Consider the following 21,998-nt stretch of genomic DNA (forward strand, 5'->3'; position numbering starts at 1 on the left):
TCCTGCCCCCCCCCCCCCGTTGTGGAAAACAAAGCGGAAACAAGTTTTTGGCTTTACAGGTTTATTTAGAACCGAACAGGAGACACTCAAAAACAATAAATAAATATCACTTTTTGCACATTTGCGACTCAACTTGATTCGAAAACATGAAAACTTCCAAGTTGTTTGGGAATGAGAAGAGAGAGAAAAAAAAATCCTCAGATAAAAGTGAGAGTGCACATTTTTAAAACTATAAAAGAGGTTTTAATTTGAGAAAGTGTTGCGCGTAAGAACCAAATCGCACGCAGGAGATTAGAAAACACCATCAAACGTCGTCTCTGCAGCCGTCACAGGACCTGGAAGTGAAGAACTTGAAACAGAAATCAAAAAAACTGGACCGTGTCCTTACAAAGTTAAAATCTGGATTATTGTCATCATGACACCGAGAACAAATCAAAGGTTTATTATCAAACTGTTTCAGAAAAGATGACTCAACCAGTTCCTGTTAAATTGTCAAATCGTCACATGATTAGTTTCATGTAATGCAGCTCAACTAAAACGCTGCCTCCTGCTGGCCGTTTGGAGAACAGAGCCGACAGGTCTGCTTCTCTTTCAAAGTGAGAAAAATACAACAAAAACGTGATTTGACAAATAGAATAAAGCATTTCCAACAAGAATCAAGCTCCTCTTGTGGGATTCTTTTTTAACGTTGGAGTTTGTTCACTCGGCCGCAGGGATCACGATCAGTTCACTTTCCAATCAAGACGTTGATTCTGTCAACATTTAGAAAAACTGCAAACACTCCGACGAGGGGTCTAAAAATCCTCCCGACTCAGCTCGGGATCATTTACTTGGTCTTAACATTTCTTTAAAATTATCATTATTAAAATGGCAGGACTCCTTTTGGAAGATGCACCAACACGAGCTGCACATCAACGTTCTGCATGGTCGGAGGTGAACTGATCGTCTTCGTCGTCGTGGCGTCCCGAGTCCGTCCGCCTCATGTATCGCAGCTCTCGTCGTAAGGAGGAGGAGCCTCTGTAAAACACACACACACACACACACACACACACACACACACACACACACACACACACACACACACACACACACACACACACACACACTAGTATGATGCATTATGTTCCCTTCACATTGTCTCAAAAGACCGTGGACTCCGTCTCTGATCTCTGAGGCCCTGCTTACATGACAACGTTTAAGTGAACAGGGAAAACGTTCACAGTTACTTGGTAGTTTCAGAGGAGAGTCACCGGTCATAACAATCCTCTATCTCTGAGCGCGTGTGTGTGTGGGTGTGTGTGTGTGTGTGTGTGGCTTCATTACAAAAACAAACTCGAATGGGCACCCGGTGGAGCGCATACCTTCGCCAACGCCACATCCCTGAACCGTTCATTCAATTCGGGTTAATAGGTTTTGCAAAAGATTGGTACAACAACCCCAATGTAGATACACACATACAGACAAAAACATAACCTCCATCTCAACTTATGTTGGCAAAGGTAATAACCGTGCCAACTCATGGCCCCGCATGCTCGTTTTCAGCGTTCCTGCAAAAGCAGACATCGTTCTCACAACGTTGCAGCGTAAAACATGAAACTTCTCAGGAACGAAGCGTTTTCACTTGAGACGTTGTCGTGTAAACGGGCCCTAAAACATTACAGTGAATGGAAACACTGGCGGGAATCCTGGTCCAGCAGCTGCTGTTCCAGAACTTTCAGCTTTTAGCCCACGATTAGCCTTCTTTGTTTCCTTCATCGTGGAAACAGTTTCCTTCCTCCAGTCCCTCGAAACTTTTTCTCACACTCTGAACTCTTTCTGATGGTCTTTCTTTTTTTACTTTTAAGTTTTAGCCGTGGACATTTGTAGATTTTGGAGACGTTTTTCTTGCGCTGTCAATCACATACAGGTGAAATTGAGGTATTACTGCAGCAGCTTTCTGTGGTCCTACACTGACATCTAGTGGTCACAGATGGTATGTGACATGTATGTAACAACCAAACACCTAAAGATAAGTTGGACTTAGAATTTGTAAAATACGGTAATTCATCTTCTGCAGCTCCAAACCTTTTGTTTGGTACAAGAGTGAATTAAATTATATCATTTGAATTTGTTGTTTATGAATTTACATCACAAATAAGTGTTTTAATGAAATATGCAGTAGCTCTTATTTATTCATTTTCATGGCGGAAAACGCGACAACAAGAGTGTGATGATGTGCGCCGAGGGTCTGTGCATTCGCACAATAACATCCCAATAACCAAACATCTGCTCATCGTGTGTCAGAGTTTTTCATACGTGTTCAAATCAGCAGTGGACCGTCTACAGTGTACGTGCAGTGTGTACCTTGTGGGTACGTTGAGGAGCTGTAGTTTGGAGGCGGGCCTTGAGGCATTGGCATGGGGCTGACAGTGGGCACAGGGGGGTAAAGCCCTGCGACGCCTGGAGACGCGGCGACCGCCGGCCCGACGGAGGCGCCGGTGGCGGCTGGCGGCTGCTGGTTCTGCCCGAAGAAGAGCCCGGGGGCGTAGCTGAAGGCGTTGGGCGACACCAGCTGAGACTGCCGCTTGTTGTCCTGCGCCATCGGCGACCCGCCGTCGGGGTAGTCGGCTGGGGGAGCGCTGGGGGAGTTGTGCGAGGACACCCTGAGGCGGGCGGATGGTTTGGGGGCGGTGCGAGGGGGCAGCGTGGGCGTGGTGGCGGAGGCGTCCGGTGCGGCGGAGGCGTCCGGTGCGGCGGAGGCGTCTGCGATGGACGAAGAAGCCGCGGACGGAGCTGGAGACGGAGCCGCGCCGGCTTTTTGGAGTCTTTTATCGAGCGAGACGTTCCCGATGTGGATGGGTAACGTCAGAGTGGCGTCAGGAGACTTCAGGTTGACCTGAGCAAGAAGAAGGAAACAGGAAGTGTTTGAATCAAACAGTCAGAGAATTTTAACAAAATATTCTATAAAAGGTGGAGCATGTTGTATCAAGGTCTATGGGGGGTTTTGGGGGTGGGGGGGTTCGAGGGGCAGCTGCCCACTCACATGGTCACGATACGTGCAGGCTCATAGGCTTACATATAAAAACTGGGACTTTTTAACCAAACACTTGGTCACTTCCCCTCTTACCTTGACGTAGTACTCAATCTTGATGAGCTCGCAGCCTCCGAGGAAGGACTGAGGAAGAGGAGGAACGATGATCTGATCCTTCCACTCCACCTCCTTGTTGGCCTTCACCACGCCGCCCTCCACCTCGGCGATGGTCCTCAGGTCGTAGGTGGGCTTCTTCGTCTCGTAGGTCACTCTCTGAACACACAGTAAGGAAACTGTCGACACTGCGAGGCAGAAACTGGAAACTTGTAGTGAGACGAGACGGCGACTGCATTGGGAGTCGCTGAAAACTGAATTTTTTTAAAGAGCGCAACGTCTTAGAAATGAATTTCTCCACGTAAACGGAGAAAACTCAACTTTTCAGAAATGATCAGTGTTCGTTCCCGGACGTCACTATCTTTGATGCAATGCAATGTCTGTAGTGCTGACCTGCATCAGGCTGGCCGCCATCTTGCCCGTGGTCTTCCCGGACTGGTTGTGGATTTTGGCGGAGACCTGGATGATTTGACCCGCGGTGTAGCCCCTCATGTCGGTCTGGGCCTTCAGGACCACCGTGCCGGTTTTCATCAGCATGTAGGAGAACTGCTGGGTGACGGCGGAGGATCGAACCCCCTGGACCAAAACACACACAGACATGAAGGTACATTAGCAAGTGGGAGGAAGATGCTCTATAATCTGGATGTTAGTGGGAGGAAGATGCTCTATAATCTGGATGTTAGTGGGAGGAAGATGCTCTATAATCTGGATGTTAGTGGGAGGAAGAGGCTCTATAATCTGGAAGTTAGCGGGAGGAAGATGCTCTATAATCTGGCTGTTAGTGGGAGGAAGATGCTCTATAATCGGGATGTTCGTGGGAGGAAGAGGCTCTATAATCTGGATGTTAGTGGGAGGAAGAAGCTCTATAATCTGGATGTTAGTGGGCGGAAGAGGCTCTATAATCTGGATGTTAGTGGAGGAAGATGCTCTATAATCTGGACGTCAGGTGAAGAGTTTTACGACCTATACGTCGACAGGTTTTAATGGTTTACGTCCCGCTCAGCGACAGACTGGACTTCCGTCTCACCCATATGTCTGGCACTTCGTTGAGGTTGAGCAGGCTGAGCAGGAAGAAAGACTTCTCTGCGTTGTAGTCTTTGGTGAAGCGCGGCGTTTCGATGAACGCTCTCACTCGGTAAACGATCTTGCCGTAGTTTCCTTCAAAAGACGTTGGCGCTGTGGCTGCAGGGAGGGAATAAATCAGACGTGTTTATGAGAATCCTCACAGGATGGAACAGAAAAGTAATTGTACTTTATATTTAAACAACAGAGAGGAAATACCCCCCCCCACCCTCCTCTTTTTTTTCTTTCTTTCCTTGAGTAAACATGTAAATAAGATTGCTGACCCTCCTGCCGGCACTTCAGGGGCAGAAAACACACAAACACACTCCAAAGTCACACGAGTTTTAAGTGACAGACCGGTCGGGCTGGTTTTTAGTTTCAGTTGAGAGAAGCTTCACAACAACACAAGAAGGCACCGACACACGGGGAGGGAGGGTTAATCATTAATATTTACAGCATCGACAGATTTGACCCTTTACCCCCCCCCCCGATTTTTTTTCCAACTTTAATCTTCATCATAAAAACCAATGCCAACATCCTTTTCAGGATTTTGACTCATTAAATAAGTTTGTTTCCATGATCGTTTGTTTAGTAAAGAATCTCGCCTGTAGTTGATGAAAAGTTGCAATTATTTTCCATCAATCCTACAAATCTCCAAACTTTTTAACGTTCTAGTAGCTTATTACCACATTTTGCAAGTTTAACAAAAAAACATTAACCCACAACAGAACAGAGCAGAAACACTGTAGAAAAATAAACCTACCGGTATATTTTCTTTTTTGTTTTAAACGCTCAACTGAAATCTGTGCATGATTTTTCCAATCACTGTAGGATTATAGTCACAGATTACACATAATTTATTCTTAAATTGAAAACGTGCACATAGTTTGTGCATTTTAGGGTTGATTAAACTGGTTTCCTTGAAGGATTTTAGTAAATACATAGAAATAAATGCATCTTAAAAAATCGATATATATATATATATATATATATAAGAAAAATTCAATATCGAACGTTGAAGGATATTTAAAAAAAACAAAAAAAACATGTTGTACATTAAACACAAGCTGAATTCAGATTTTACCATTTAACCTCTTTTGCTTTTAAACATCTTTAAAAGAAACAGACGCGTTAACTTAAAATGCTTCATTGTTATAAATCAATAATTTCAATAATACTTGAAATCAATCTTGCTTGTATTTAATATTTTTACATTTCTACATGATGAAGTGTATCTGCTTTACCATTGTCATAATAATTATTATTTTTTTTTTTTTTACAAATTCAGTGCATCTGATTGATTTCACAGAATATGTTCAACTTTGAGTTCAGAAAAACTTTTTTGCACCATTAACGGTCTTCAAAATGTTTATCACTACAGACAAAGTGTTAAAACAGTCAAATGTTAGAATTAATATTCACCAAAAGTGGTGAATTTAGAATGACTAAGACATCACTAGGTAACAATTGTTAAAATGAGTCACATTGAAGGTACGTATTCACATCGTATTGTAGGACTGTCGTGCTCACTGCTGTTCAGGACGGAGAAACAAGATTTTAAAGCCTTAAACAGAAATCCAATGAGAAATTTAACCCATTTGCAGGATTTCCAAGATTTAAAATACCTTTTTTCACATATAAAATGTTACATATTGGTGTGTTTTTGATAAACTCTACTGCTCCGTTAAGGAAACGTGTATTCGTGAGCTGCATTCATAACTTTTGCTATATAACCTAGTGAGGAAGTGTGTTTTTAATATTTATATATTTTTTTTTTACAATGAGTCACATCCACTGTCTTCTGAGATGTTTGATCAGACTTCTATTATAATCACATTTTTTTTTAACCTTTGACCTATTTGCCTTTGAATTTAAAAAGGGGAAATTACAGGCCACATCGCTTCAAAAATGTGGATTCAATAGTAATCTTGGGTTGGAATTTTATACAGTACCAACAGAACTTTTTTTTTTTTTATTTAATACAACAATACACAAATAATTTACCAAAATCAATCACTTAATATTCAGATAGGTCGCAACTGTAAAACCTGTTATTATATTAAGTAAATAATCAATTGATATTTTTAAGGTTTATTTGTCAAAGACGGGGTGTGTGGGAAATGACCGTATTGGGAGCTAAAGGGTTAAGTTGTGAGTTTAACCAATGATATGATATTAAATTAAATATAGGACCAACCCCTCCATGGAAAGTAAAATAAAAACACAACATGATATTGCGGTTTGAAACTCAAAAGCGCATAAAATGGCAAAAAGCTAAAGAATTATTCACGTTTTAATTATTTGATCATGTTTATTTAGTGTAAGGGAACATGATGCAAAAAAAAAAAAAACAACCATAAAAACCCTGTGAAGTTTCTCTTGCGCAAATTATACTACGTCATTCTCATGAGATACACATCTTGTGCGTACGAGATAAGTATCCCCTGAGCATGACGCAGTATCTTCATGCTCTTCAGCGTTTGAGATGGGTCAATAAGACTATTTTATAGCTGTTGAAGAAATCCAGGGTAAAATCATTTTAAATTTAAACTTTAAATAAATCTTCACCTTTTCTCTGATTATTATTTTAAATGACTAATACAAGATGGAATTAATTTTGTGAAATTATGAAGTCTGGCTTGAAAACTGACCGCTTCAAGAGGAGTTTAGCACTTTCAGGTGTTTCAGCGAGTGCTGGAGAAAAGGTCAGGCAAACATCGGGAGCATTTTCAGCCCCGTTTACGACGTTTAAAGTGAAAACACGTCGTTTTTTTGCATTCTCGTTTTAGAAGTTTCCCGCTGACACGGCAGCGCTTTGAAAACGATTGTCAAAATCTGAAAACGATGTTGTTAGCATGTTGAGCCACTAGTGGGTGTTATTGATTGTTTTAAAAATGAAACCACACACACATGCACACAGAGAACAATACATCATAAAAATTAACTATGAGAGAACACGGACTTTCTAGTGGACAGTCGACCAAGTTGGATTGTCATTACGGTGACTGTCAAAATAAAAGTACCAACAAGTCCCAGGAGAATTTGGACTGGGAGTCATGACACTTTGGAGAAAAAGATTATTGTTATTGTCTCTTTTAGAATTGTTTTGAAGACTTTATCATTGGTTTTTAAAGTCTTAAATGGGTTGGCACCGTCTTATTTATCCGATCTTTTACATGCTCACACAGCAAATCAGATGGTCAGATGTTGCACCGAGATCCAGACTGAAAACTCGAGGTGACCAAGCTTTCTCCGTGGCTGCTGCCCGTCTGCCTCTCCACATCAGAACCACTCGGTCTCTTGAGTCGACTCAAGACACACATGTGGCACACTGACTGGCTTTCAGCAGTAATTGAGCACTGTGATACTGTGGCATTGTTTTTACATTGTTTTAAAGTCACTGTTTACTGTGATTTTTACTCACTGTTACCATGGTTGTTTTTTTACTCATTGTTGTCCTTTTTCTTTTATTGTTTAATTATTACTTTTAACTGTGGAGCACTCTGGTCAACCTCGGCTGTTGTGTTAAAATGTGCTATATAAATAAAGTTGGCTTGGATTGGATTGTCCCTCTACTGAGCACGTGCAGACCCAAGAAAAGTTTTGCATTTGCACTAGACATCTTTGTCGTGTCTCCAGATTCTGAGTCACTTATGAGGTGTTTTTTTTTTTTTTGTTGCTTTAAGACAAAGAGTGACTCCGACAGAGGGACACCTTTTCATGTGAGAGTTTCTGCTTCGCTCTAAACAGATGAGAAATTAGTGCAGTAAATCCTTCAAACGCTGGGAAAAGCTGATCTGCTGCAGAGAAGGAGCGATCATGCCCGGACATGTCTGTCAGGGAACACCCCCACCCCACCACCTCCTACCACACAGTGTTCATCCTCTCACTCAGCGCTGCTCACCTGGAATGAGGAACTTGAAGGGAAAAGTGTGCGCTCCAGTTTTCAGGGTTCCTGCGAGGGACACAAAACACAGATAACAGCCGTCAGTGGGAACAATCGGCCCTGCTGTTCTCAACCCCGGGGGGGGGGGGGGGGGGGGGGGGGGGACCGGAGCCCTCGTCCCTGCAGGTGAAGGAGGCGGACTGGGGGTACCTTTGTCTGCCACCGAGACGCTGCTGTTGAAGTACTGCTCCTCCATCGTCCACGCCGTGTCGTTCACCTTCGTCGTGATGCCACAGAAGCCATTACAGTTCACCTTGATGGCTGCACACAGAGCAAACGCAGAGAGGGTTCAGTCTGCGGCAGAAAACGACTCGACATAGTGGAATAACATCATCACCTTCAAATTAATGGAAGAAAACAGGTGCGACCGTGACCGGCGTGACCCTGGACAATAGGTTCTTATCAAAAACCGCCGGTTTAATGCGACCCACTTCCCATTTTTTTTTTTTTGCTCCGACGTGGCAAAGAAGGGATCTGCTTGTGGACAACGTGAGCAGGGAAAAGACGCGTGCTTTCAGATGTTTCGAGACATAATTCACGTGTGGGAATGTGACCGACGTGTAACCAGGCTGATCGGATTTCCTTAACACTGCGTCTCTGACGTGGTCAAATCTGCGGCCATCTAGTTTATTTTATCGCATAAATAGCGAAGACGCAGTTAAAAAGAGAAAAAGAAAAAAGAAGAGAGAAGCATGGAGGCCATCCGACAGGAGGAAACTCTGGCACTGTGGTCAGTCGTGGAGGTCATGTGACTTCTGGAGGAAGTAATTGCAGCGTATGAATAGGATGCAAATTATGGCCCTTTTCCTCATTCTCGGCCTAAACATCCGACAAGTTTTGACAAACTTCTCAGGCAGCTTAAATATCAGCATCAAACGTATGTATGCGGGATGTTTCTGATGTTGTAGGCAAGTGTAATTGTGTGAATCAGATAGGACTCACTTCATAAAGTACATGTAATCACATAAAAAAATATATATATATATATAAAAAAAGATTAATGCGGCAAATCTGATCCGTAAATTCTTCTCTGATCTCCACAAAATCAGAGCACATAAAAGACTCAACCCCTTCTTACAAAACTCTTAAAAAGAGTATTACCGTATTTCCCAGACTAAAACATGAGAACTGGAAAACAATGGAAACTGTGGATATTGACCTCAGATTAAAATCTCATCAGTCCAGCGTAATTTGTTCACTATTCTTTGACCTGTTTAACCGTGTCCATGAGAATAATCCGGACCATTGAGCTTCAAACGAGACGCGTCGTCCCGCGTCTTCATAAACCGCGCCGGAGGATCGAGACCTTGTGACGTTGAGCAGGTCACCGGGACGTGCTGTCAAGATTGTTTTGTTGTGAATAAGTGGAACAACGTGAAATGTGCTGAGGTCACCGCTGCAGGATGGAAACCCTGACGCGTAAACCTCGCCCCTCTTCCCTTCTGTCACTCGGCCACTGTTTTTATTGTTCCTAAGCCAGGTTTCCAAGCTCTCATGACGGCTCCCTTCAACGAGAGAAACGCCCTTTGAGCAGAAATGGAACTAACCCCGACCAAGATTCTCACTTTGGCTGATCAGAGGCTCCAAAGACAGTTTGGTGTCTGGATGGAACCAAGTGCGGCCCAGAGGTTCCGCCTGCTTGAAGTGAAACTCCAAAGACATGCTGCTCATGTATTCAACATTATGACTGCTGAGTCATGCGTTGACTCATTATTATCAGTGTTTTGTTGCTGAAAAGAACAAAACAATGGAGGTCACACGGGTGGACAAGTTCGATAATCCCACATGAAGATCAGTACCCAATTAGGATGCTTCTGTCCATTTGTCTCTTTTTGTTTGGCCCTCAATTTGGTCTTAAAAATAACTCCCTGAAAACTGCTCCCACCATTCACCAGTCATTCACCCACTCACCACTCCTAGTCTAAAGTCCAGTCAGTTTGGACAGAAGATGGAGTTTCAATAAAAATGTCACGTAAGCCCGCTTAATTTCATGAATCTGGATTGCTCCAAGGAGAAATGGTGGGGGAACCGACGAAGTGGACTACTGCGATTTACCACAACATCACAGTGAAGACAAAGACCGGTGGACACGACCAACCTGACCAACATACAAGACCACCTTCAAAAAGGGACTTGATCAAATAAACTGCTTTGGTTTTGGCTCCAATCATTTCACCTTTACAAAATGCAAACATTGATTTAATAGAAGTGGGAACAATGTCAAGTCTTTTTCTCTTTTGTCAATATTGCCAAGAGTCTTTTGAAAAACCTCTTTGTGTGCACTTCATCGACGCCGACCCAAACTATCTGATTTTAAACGCGCCGTCAATATTTGCGCACCGTGTATCCGTTTTAATCGGGAGGCCGAACCAGCCTCATGACACCACCAGCGATACGAAGCGACGGAGGGAACCTGGCAGTCGGACCAGTTCGACCTGAAGAGGAATGTAAACAGACGAGAGGCTTCAAATAGACACTCCCTAACACACAAAGAGCGGGTCAGCGAGTAGACGGCGACGACAAGGTGTCGATTCACTCTTCAAAACGCTGCAAAGCCCGAAGGACGCCAGCCGCGGCTCCGCCGCGTTGGTGTGTATGTGAAAAAAGCCCTCCACACATGGTTCACCTTTGCGTTTCACCTGCTGCGACCTTCACTCTGATTTCAGTGGCGATACGGAGACAAACAATGTGGAAGGTTTGCACCGCGCGGAATTTCCCGTTTCCTGACGTTAGTTTGCATTCCAACGAGAACTTCCCGATCGCTCCGGCCTCTTATCTGGAACACAACACTTAAATGAAGGGCGTCTCTCAAGTGGAGGCTGGAGTCCCTTTTCCAGCGAGTCGCACGTTCCTCGTTTGCAGTTTGACCTCCTTTCGGCCTATGAGGAAGAAAAGTTTGGCCTATTTTCTCATGAAGAGTGTTCGCATTAACGGTCCACACCCCTTTTAAAATGGTAGTAAATTTCCACTACAGGTTCCGAGGGCCACACGTGCGACATTCAAATTAACTGTTATATCTAAAACCTCAAGAAAAAAAGTATGTGACAGGAAACAGAAAAAAATCTTTAAAAAAATCTCACATTTTAAGAGAAAAGTTAATAAAACTTTTCTCTATAAAGAACAGATTTTTTTGGGTTAGGATTAAAGCATAAAGGTTATCATCTATTAGATTTTTCGACGCAACAACTCACAGAAGGTCGACAAACTACAAACGGAGGAGAAAATTTAACTCTGACAAATTTTAGGTGTAATTTGATCACTTAGAGGTCGCGATGTCTCGATTTTCCAGTCACTCTTGAACGCACCATGACAAACCAGCCAATGAGCAGCTGCGGCTGGTTACCATGGTGATTCCTGCCAATTTAAAGAAGCGATCGCAGCATGTTTGAGCTAATGGGCTCAAACAAACTTTAAACCATTCAAAAACAATGTGACTTTGAGTGAAAGACACTTTTCCACGAGGATACTAATAAAGTTTAATGTCTCTGTGACGTTCCATATTAGAAATATCAGAAGTGAGTCGCATCACAATGAGGGTGAGACGGGGAGAAAGAGGAGGACAATACTTTTATTTTGATGCATAACATGTGGGGATACAACTGTAGGCCTGAAACGTATTTTCTTTGGTTTTAGGTTGATTTAGGGGTTTTAAACTAGACTAATGACATCCCATCTCTGTGACGCTCCATACAATCCACAACCAATCAAACCTGTCAACAGAAATTTCAAGACATTAAAACTGCGATTATAGAAAAACCGCAAAACTAGAAATCAGTCCACTGAAGTCTGAAGTCTTGTGGACAGTTTGAACTTTGAATGAGAGCCGGGGTTTCTACTCATAACGCGTCAAGTGACACATTTAAATATCAAATTACGTGATTCGTTAAGATCCAGCAAGATAAAAATCAAACTTTTGAGAAATCCTCACAAATAACTAGAGATTTTCAGGTTTCCTGTGCTTCAAACAGCCCAATGAAAAGTCAACTGGAGTGACTCAGTGGCTAAGTCACTTTGGTTTCTTTATTTAAATAGATGACACATTCAGCAGTGAGTCGCGTAACTTTTCACATTTGTTTCCTTGAGGCTATTCGTTCAGACCGATTGTTTCCGATTGATCAAAGGTGAAACTTCCTGCTTGGGAAGTTTCTCAGGATGCTTGCTATAAGAGGATTTTATATCACGTGGACAATCAAAACATGCGAGGAGAAAACAGGTTTAAAAAAATCTGCATTAATAGGTACAAAGTGTTCTCGTGTCATTCTTATTGTGCTTAAGGGCAAATAATCACACACAGGTGTTCAACAAGGTCCCGCTTACGGACTGGGCGTCGTGACACTCTGGAGGAAGCATTGTTGGCGATGTCCATCTACTGAGCATGAGCAGAAGAACCACTTACTTCGAAAAGTGCCACCTTGGGAGCCTTTTTCAAAAAGTAGCATTTTCATCACGTAAACAGACCCCGAAACACTCTGAAACTTTTCCCTTTTCTCTTGGAATTGTTGTGTAAACGGGGGCCTACGGCGCTCAGTTAAAGACGTTTCGCCATCGTACCAACAACCCATCAATGCAGCCCTTCTTTATTTCGTGATCTGAAATCGAGTTGGTCGAAACCAAATCATTTCCAGAACTGGTCAGTTTCAGAGTAAAAATAGTAAAAACAAAACAACATTGTCTGACTGTATATTTTTGATATACTGAACCGTCTCCTGAGGGTTTCAGACCTCACGTTCACTAAAGAGACAGAAAACAATTAGATTGAACGCCGACATCGAGGAGCAATCGCTTAAAGACATACAGCCCAACTCGTGGCGGTGCCACACACTAATGTTTTATGATTTTATAAGGATTTTAGAGTTCATATATTTTTGATAGTTCATACTCCGATACCACCTTGTTTTATAGTCAGACCAATAAAGAATTAAGAATATTAGTGAAAAGTTGTTGTTTTTTCAGTTTTGTGTTAAGTATTTTGATATAGTGCATCCCTGAATCCAGATGTACATAAAAGCAACAATATAATTACACTTTGTGATGAATATGACTAAAGAACTGAGAATTAATGAACTGAAAACAGAATTTCAGTGGTATTTTTATACTCAATATAAATAATTTTTTAATTTACTATTAGTGTTATTCTACATACAGCGGGCAAACTTTAGTAAAATAAAAATTTTAAATTTAATTTCAGATGTATCCCTCTCAGAAACAACATTGTAATGACATTATTATTGCTAATATTCATCCTACTGTAATTCTACTGTTATAAACAGCGGTGTTGTCTCTGACAATAAAAAATAAATTGAGTATCTTCCTTTTAAGAATTTTTCTTAATTTTAAGGTTAATACAAATTTAAATGGTTTAATTCAAAAGATCTTTTACCCAAAAGTCAAAATATATATATAATCCTGTCAGATTATAAAACAAATGGTTATCAGATCAAAAAACTGGATTTCACTGATGTCAGAATAGAAATATTTAATTAATCCCAGAGTGAAACTATGTTTAATTCTCTAAACATTTAATTTCCATTTAAAATAATTGAGTAAACATAATGTATATTGACATTATAAAAATGTTTTAAGCATGGAAACTTACACAAGCACATCTTACTCTTAATATGCATATTTTTTAATAGAACAAATCCGTTATTTTTTATATATATATTGTTCAGAAAGTTGTATGGGTGTTTTATGTTGATTAGTTTCTTTTACTGCCACCTACACAATCAATAATCAACAAAGTGTAAGAGAAACTGTAATGATTGCACACTATTAGTCAAATTCATCATTAGTAATTACATAACTAAAATATATTTATTCCATGGTTTTGGCAAATAGACATTTTATGAATTGCTGAGTATTTAAATCAAAATGTGTTCCGATATATAAGAATTTACACGTTTTTGTGCTATTATGAAAGCCTGTAAAAATCTACAGATTATGTAACTTGAGATCCTTAGAAAACAAACATTTTAAAAAGTGATTATGTGCGTGCGATGGTTTGGTAATTCCTGTTTGAGCACTTCCTCTGGGATCACTGGAACTCACCAGAGAACCGTAGAAACCTGATTTACCCTAAAGCCTCTCTGTGGGGCAATAATGGAGTAAATGGAGAAAAAAAACACGGACTATAATCCCACTAATTGTGCTTCTTTTGTTTAGTTTTTTTTCTTAAATCCAGGACTCTCTACAACAGCCCATCCTCCACTTCCTGGTCTCCCCCCCCCAGGTGAGCTGCCATGGCGGACTCACCTTTGCACTGCAGCGCCTGGCTCACGGTGACCGTCACGGTACCGGAGATCGACTCTCCGGGACTGTAAACCACCTTGTTGTTGTCGAAAGACACAGAAAAATCCTGCAGCTTCCCCATCGCGCGCCCTCTGCTCAGTGAGTGTGGCTCCCTCGAGGATTCACGCTCACCTGGAGGAGGAGATCACCTGGCCGCGCGACGCTGCGCTCAGGCCCCGCCTCTTTCCGTGACGTCACGGCGTTTGTTTGTTGTTTTTCGGGTGAGAGGCGATAATAGGAGGCTTTCATTGCATGTATTCAACGACCTTAAAATTGACAATTATGTATTGTGAAAAACTAAAAATAATGTTGAAATTGATTGAAAAAGTGTAATCATACACTATGATTGCAAAAATAAGTAAATAGAATTTATATTTGAGTTGATAATTCTCATCGGCAATGATGGCAAAATTCATATTCACAAATGCAGATTAGAAAAGGCAAACCCATAATGTGTTAAATTCTCTATTGAATTAGAGTGAACACATTAAAACATTGGCTAAACTAAACACGAAAAAGCATTAAAACTGTGAAAAGTTTTCAAGAACTCTTCCAAAGAGTGTCCTAACCATTGGGAAATGGCTATAGCAGGAACGAGCCATAAAAAAAAGAGGAAAACTTGCTCACTTTGACTTCCAGAGCAAATTTTTTTTTAATATTTATCAATTGTAGCTCTGAAACATGAATGCAACGTTTTGGTAGACTTTTTTTCCTTCATTCTAAGAACGATTGTAATTATAATTCTTGTACGGAACTCAAACTACAGCAAGGTGAAGTCCGTGATTAAAATCAGTTATTTTTCATGCTGGAGGCTCATTTCCCCATCTTGTGATAAAGTTTGGTGCTGAAAGAATTTACAGGTTGCTCATGTCATTTTCAACAGATGTTTTCGAAGCAGAGCACACAGACATTAAAAACATTAGTGTTGTTACTTCCCGTTTTGCTCATGATGTTATCACAAGTAGCACTTTCTAACGTGTTGCCAGCATGACGGAAATAATATCAGATGGTTCTTTTTCTTTCTTTTCATGCTTTTCCAAACAGATTTAGTTTGAAATATAACATTTGTAAGGGTATCAGTGACCCAGGTTGAAAAGCAGGTCTGGCTCTTGGAAACTGCACTGAAACTACTGAAGTGGTCAAAGCAAGGTATATAAAGAAAGTAGATCCAAAGACTGTAACAACTGTGCACTTAAGCTGAACCCAGTAAGCTTTAAACATCTACAAATGTACAAGCAGTAAATTTAGGGCTTGAACTTTAAGGTGTCAATTTTGTTTAGGGTAATTCGGGCTGTTAGATTTAAACTACACACAATTTTCCTCATTAGAATTTCTTTCAAATAGGAAAAATGTCAAAATTGAAAAACTCAATGCTAAACATATGAATGCCAATGTTCCAGTTGACATCACATTAATTCCCACTGTTCTATTTAAGCACAGAACTATTCACATTAGAATTAAAAAAAAAAAATTAAGAAACACGTGGTTTTGTTGAGCAAACATATATAAATCTATTTATTGAGACATTTAGCTCACTCAGTCAGTTGGAATTGAAAAACATGAAACAATGAGATCAATAAATTCTAACGCAGCAAATCAATTACCCCTTGATTTTATGCTTGGATTACCACCACTAATAGAAACGTATATATTCTTTTTGTAATGGTGCAATGGTGCGTCAAGTAGTTAAATGCAAATAAAATAATCAACAGCGCCTCAAATGGTTCAACAATAAATGAAAGTTTTCTCAGGAGTAACTGAGTAGTTATGTGCCAAAATCTATTCGTTAAGCAAAAAGTAAAGCAACTTAACAATTTTTTATACAGTGCAAAAATAAATAAATGCCACTAACCACATCATGGTTGCTTTTTAAATTTAAGTCACCTGCACTGGTTTCGTTACAACCCATATGAAACCATTTACCTCTAACAATGCAGTACAATGATCATACATTAACGAAGATTGAAACTATGCAATATAGAGGATTGCATAGTTTCATCCACACAAATATTCCCAAAATAGTATACAATTGCTAAAAAAAAAAAAAAAAAAGTTTATTCAACAAAAACAAACCTCTGAATCACTAATACTTCCACTTGTCAGTGACACCATGTACATTTCAGGATTGTTTATGATAACTTAAACTTACTCAATGACCCCAATTTTGGTCATTTGGTCATTGGACGTAGTACTACTTTGTTTCAGGTATCGTATTATGGGGCTGAAAAAGCACCAGTCTTCTGTGGATTCTGAGGACATCAACAAGTTTCTCTCTGAAGAGCTTTCTGTTCTCCAAGTACAACATAAATTCATCAGAGACTTAGAATGATAAATAAAAGCCTTTGAACTTCAAGACGTGGAGAAGGAAAAGTATATAACTTTCCTGGAAAATCAGGTGGAAAACCTGGAGCAGAACAACCGGATGAATTATGGTCAAACCCTGGTCAGCCACCATCGAGGTCTGTGCAACGACAGGTGGCATCTTTGCTCCAGTCGAAGAAATAAAATTGGACCACAACACCGCCCAAACTTGTCACCCGCTGCCCAGGTGGAGTAACACTGATGGACATCATGAGAAAACATAAAATGGCGCTGCAACAGAAAGGGAGTAACCTGCGGAGGTCTCGTGTTTACAACAATGAACATCAGTTTCTTGCCTTAAAGCGCGACTGGATTTCTTTAAGAGTCAAGAAAATATCTTGACTGTTAGCAGAGCAAAACAATTATGTCATTAAGATTCATAAACTGTTTGTCGGTAACCTCAAATGATGGTCATGACTTGCCGTCATATCTGAGTTACTTTGATTCGGAGCGTCTCTCTTTCCAATCCTGAAAGATCGGAAGGCATTACGAAAGCTTTGGGAACCAAAGCAGTAGAGCACCGGGTCCAGGCAGCTGTTCAGTCCAGCTAAAATCCAGGTGGTGTAATACACCGTCTCAATTCGATGGAGAGCGGACCACTTTTGAGGGTAATACTTTTTGAGCACAACAGCTATAGTTCGCACAACATTCATTGGCAGGAAGCACAGAACGAAAATCACCAGGCACAGTCCAATCATTTGCTGAGATTTCTCCTTGACCTTGGAGCCGTTGGCTGTGCTGATGTTCAAATGGGTCAAAGACATCGCCAGACGACTGTAGCAGAACACAGATACCAGCAAAGGAAGCAGAAAGCCGACAATGACCAGAATAAAATTGACGACAAAGTAGGTATTGGTCAGATTTCTCTGATAGATGGAGAAGCACTGACTGATCTGACCTTCTTTACTCAGAGAGAGCATGAAGGCGAAGATGGCGGCTTGAATGACGAGCAGAATCCAAACTCCTGCACAGAGCTTTTGGACAAACTCCTTGCGTTTCATGCGTGACCTCCTTTTGAATTGCACCACCATCATGTAGCGATGAATGCTGATGAGGGTGAGGAATATGGTGCTGCCATAAAAGTGCATATTCAGCAGGGCGATCGTGAATTGACACAGGAACTGTTCGGAGGGCCAGTTGTCCCCCTTGGCGAAGTGCATAACTATTATGGGAGTGACGGGGGTGGCGATGGCGTCGCTGAGGGCCAGGTGGAACTGCAGCGTAGTACCAGAGGTCCAGCTGGGCAGCCGGCAGCAGAAGGTCCAAATGCTGAAGGTGTTGAGGATGAAGCCGGCGAAGAAGACCAGGCAGAAGAAGACGACGATGGACACGGGCTGGTTCTCTCTGGGGCTAACCTCTGAGGCGTTGCTACTGTTCATTACCTGTGAGAACGCTACCACAGGATCCATCTTGTCCCAAAATGTGCTTGTTTTTCACTCACCTGTGAAGACAGATGAGAAATGTGCCTCAGTGACATTCATTCAGGACGTATCCGAAACCAAGGTGGTATAGACAAGGAATGACAGAAGACCATGAAGTGGAACTACACAGAATGACCAAATGACTTAAAACAGACTGGACCAATATTTATACTATCCAACAGTAATGCTGGTAACATCTTAGTAACACATGAAGTAAGTGGTCATATGAGGGTACTCTCATATGACCACTTTTTTCAGTAACCAACCAGGCAAAACATCAAGTATGCGACCAACTGATCCACCGACCAACAAACCAACCAACAAATCAAGCAAGCACACTAGCAAACAAGCAAGAAAGCAGGTAACTAACTAACCAACCAACCAACCAACCAACCAACCAACCAACCAGCCAAACAACCAACCAACCAACCCGCCAGCCAGCCAGACAGCCAGCCAACCAGCCAACCAACCAACCAACCAACCAACCAACCAGCCAAACAACCAACCCACCAACCCACCAATCAGTCAGCCAGCCAGCCAGCCAGCCAACCAACCCACCAACCAGCCAACCCACCAACCAGCCAGCCAGCCAACCAGCCAACCAGCCAACCAACCAACCAACCAACCAACCAACCAGCCAAACAACCAACCAACCAACCAACCAACCCACCAACCAGCCAGCCAGCCAACCAACCATCCAACCCACCAACCCACCAACCAACCAGCCAGCCAGCCAACCAGCCAACCAGCCAACCAGCCAGCCAACCAACCAACCAACCATCAAACCAGCCAGCTGCCAGCTGCCAAACTGCATCCATGAACCTCCTCAATGACCTTCCTCAAATCCTCTTTTCCAGAAGCTTCATCTCAATCACACTTTCCCCCTACACACAGGACCAAACCATCTGTTCTACTCTCTTCCACTAAAATGTCAATATCCTCAGCTCTGACACCGTGAATTCAGCTTCCTGTTTTCTGGTCTGTACCACAGTCTCACAACCACGAGCTAAATAAAGACATGGTTGCTCTCTCTAACCTCCTGCAGACCGTCCCCTGCAGCCTGGCTGAGACCTTCTACACCAGATGACTCCTGATATTTGTCTCCATCAAGTCCACCCTGTTGGTTTTTAGTGCAGCTGACATTCATTCCTCACCTCTTTCATGCAAGCTTCCACTTTTTTCAGGTTCTCCTCAGTTTGTGCTCTACTCTGTCTAGAAGTCCCTGTGTCATCTCCAAACAACATCGTCCTTGGAGGCTCCTTCTGCCTGACTTCTTCATCTTTATTTTAAATTCACTCCTTTACATTTACTAAACTACTTTTGTGACAGTCCCGATATTGATTAGGGCATTTCCAAAACATTTCTCTGCTTCTTTTTGGGCAAAATTTTAATCATATTTTTAATTTATGTGTGCATAAAAAAGGTGACCGAGATAGATGACTAAAAGAACATATACAAATACATTTATTGTAGTATTTCACCATCTGTAACCTAATTTCACTGATATCTGTTTCATGTTGTTACCGGAAACTCTTTGTTCTCACACCTTTGAATATTGAGCAACAATAGATCATTTCAGGTTGAACTGTCACTTCCTGTTCTCAGTAATGCGGAGGAACTGAGCATCTATACTCAAAATGCACCAATAGAAATGCTCTCATCAGTGACCATCTCAGTGCTTCCTCCAACAAGAGTTACTCCTTTCTTACTGTGATCAATTAAACCTGAAACCTCGTATTTATATACTCATGCGATTTTTCTTGTTTATGCCAATTGATAAATTTAGTTATTGTACCTTTGCTTTGTATGAGAGGTACCACTGTATGTTCCAGCAGACAACAAGAAGTAACAATAAAGTTTTAATTAATCGTGGAAAAATAAAAATGTCAGGTTCTTACAGAGTCTGCATTGGTATACCCTCTGAGAGCTATTCTCCTCATGCAGACTCACTAATGAACGTATTAAAGAAGACTCCTTACCAGAGCAGACGTGTCTTCAGTATTTTGGATGCGGTCTCACTCTGACTGAGCGTTGAACTCGATGCCAACATGCAGAGCTGTCAGGGGGTGGAGTTGCCTGTGAGCTCCTCATGAGAACACAGACTGAAGCATCTTTTGACCTCTAATTCATTTAAATCTCGTGAACTAATAGTGAACTAGTCAAGCATTTTATTTGATCACTAAAAATGCTTTGTCGCTATCGAAACAGAGGAGTGACGTTGACGGACTGTTGAGGATTTTCACATTTTGTTTCATCCCTTCGTGGACCTGAACGCACCATCAAGTGGCAAAACATGGTTTCACAAGCCTTGTTAGCTTTTTCACTTTTGTTAAGTTTCTATGCAACACATTTTCACATATGCTACTCACTAAAAGTTATGTCCCTGTATTTTGTTCATACAGGGACACAATGACTGGATTAATGATGTTATTCAGGTAGTATGGGGGGTTCCCCTAAAACCATTCACAAAGTGTAGGGCAGTTCTGTGGTGTCCAGACACACCTGCCCACTACCAAAGACTCGTCTGGTGACAACAGTGGATCAGGTGGAACATGGACTCTTCCGTCTGAGGACATTCTGTTTAAAGCTTCAGTGTCGAGGTACTGTTGATCATTTGTTAGGTGTGATCTCATGATGTCCAAATGTAGCAGCATGATTAGGAGGACGTTTTAAATACCAATTCAAATTGAACCAGGACATATGTCGACCCATTCATGGGTCAAACACCTGGTGTGAAGTTAAGTCTCTTGTTAGAGAACAGCAAGTTGTGTAAAAAGCGCTGAAAGCTTAAATAGTTGGATATTCAAAAGTGTAGAGGTCACCTTGAAAGGTTAGAGAGCATTTTATGTTCATCCTGAAAATTTGCCCAATATCCCAACTTTGATTGGAAAGTGTATATTGGGAGTGTTTCCCGCTTATTGTTAAAATCACTTCAGAAACGTGAAACGCAAACTGAGAAAATGGTGATTAACTCACAATAATTGGGTGATAAACTAATTTAAACATTTCTTTATGTAACAAATTACCTTTACGTTTCAAGTGCCCTTTGAAAATATACATGCAAAGGCGTGAGCCCCCCTGAGAGGAGCAACCACAGTCAGACATCCTGCTATGAAATCAACTTTTTCGTTTGTTATCTGGAAGCGATTCGATGCCGTGCCGATAATCAAACCCTCAAGACCTTTTAAAACGTATGAAAAAAAAAAACCTCACTGAGAACTGAAACTTCAGTCTTACGGGATGGTTTGAAGTGCATCCTTCTAAGATCTGTTTTAATACTTCAAATTTACACGCGTGCTACTTCAATCCTCTCTATGTGGACAAATCTATTTCAATATTTTCTGTGACATAATGTGGAGTTACTCACAAATGCTTATTAAAATATGTTTAATTTAGTTCAACCAGTAAAACTAAATATTTCAAAATTATCACACATACACTGAAATAATTTGGGCATTTTTACAAAAATGTTTCATCACTTGAGCTTAAAATTAAAAAAAAAAAAAAAAAGCTCCTCAAAGTATTTTCAAAAGGTTTAATTTTTTGGGTCGGAAATCTGAAATCAGATTTTTTTTTTCTCTAAAAATGTTCAAAATCCTAAAACAAATTGTGTGAATTGCAAACAGAAGACTATGGAAATAATTAATAATCTTAACTCAAACAGTTTATGTTTGTAAAGAGTAGAAATAACTAAAATAAATATTTTTATTGTATTTCATTACTACTTGCAATATTCAAACACATTAAAATAAAGTATTTCGAAGAAAAGGGGAGTTTGGAAAGTTTGACCACAATT

The 21,998-nt window shown here is 41.1% G+C and overlaps 2 protein-coding genes across 3 annotated transcripts; both read right to left on the reverse strand.

Annotated features, from left to right (window-relative positions):
- Positions 1 to 49: 49 nt before the first annotated feature.
- arrdc1a (arrestin domain containing 1a) lies at positions 50 to 14,610 on the reverse strand. 2 transcript variants are annotated; one of them, XM_080468227.1, is made up of 8 exons: positions 14,385 to 14,610; positions 8,283 to 8,393; positions 8,091 to 8,141; positions 4,152 to 4,306; positions 3,518 to 3,700; positions 3,107 to 3,283; positions 2,344 to 2,875; positions 50 to 1,017 (listed from the first exon to the last, which is right to left on the reverse strand). In XM_080468227.1, exons 1-8 carry the CDS (start codon positions 14,500 to 14,502, stop codon positions 980 to 982), a joined length of 1,365 nt encoding a protein of 454 aa, XP_080324353.1. In that variant the 5' UTR covers positions 14,503 to 14,610; the 3' UTR covers positions 50 to 979. The 2 variants fall into 2 exon arrangements, with proteins under 2 accessions (XP_080324353.1, XP_080324352.1); XM_080468226.1 differs by having other exon boundaries at positions 50 to 1,105; positions 1,431 to 2,875; positions 14,385 to 14,601.
- A 1,303-nt stretch (positions 14,611 to 15,913) lies between these two features.
- LOC308112580 (P2Y purinoceptor 2-like) lies at positions 15,914 to 20,241 on the reverse strand. Its single transcript, XM_080468228.1, has 2 exons — positions 20,182 to 20,241; positions 15,914 to 18,222 (listed from the first exon to the last, which is right to left on the reverse strand). Exon 2 carries the CDS (start codon positions 18,188 to 18,190, stop codon positions 17,159 to 17,161), a length of 1,032 nt encoding a protein of 343 aa, XP_080324354.1. The 5' UTR covers positions 18,191 to 18,222; positions 20,182 to 20,241; the 3' UTR covers positions 15,914 to 17,158.
- Positions 20,242 to 21,998: the final 1,757 nt, after the last annotated feature.

Source organism: Lipophrys pholis (assembly GCF_963383615.2).
Source record: "Lipophrys pholis genome assembly, chromosome: 7".
In the NCBI taxonomy this organism is placed as follows: domain Eukaryota; kingdom Metazoa; phylum Chordata; class Actinopteri; order Blenniiformes; family Blenniidae; genus Lipophrys; species Lipophrys pholis.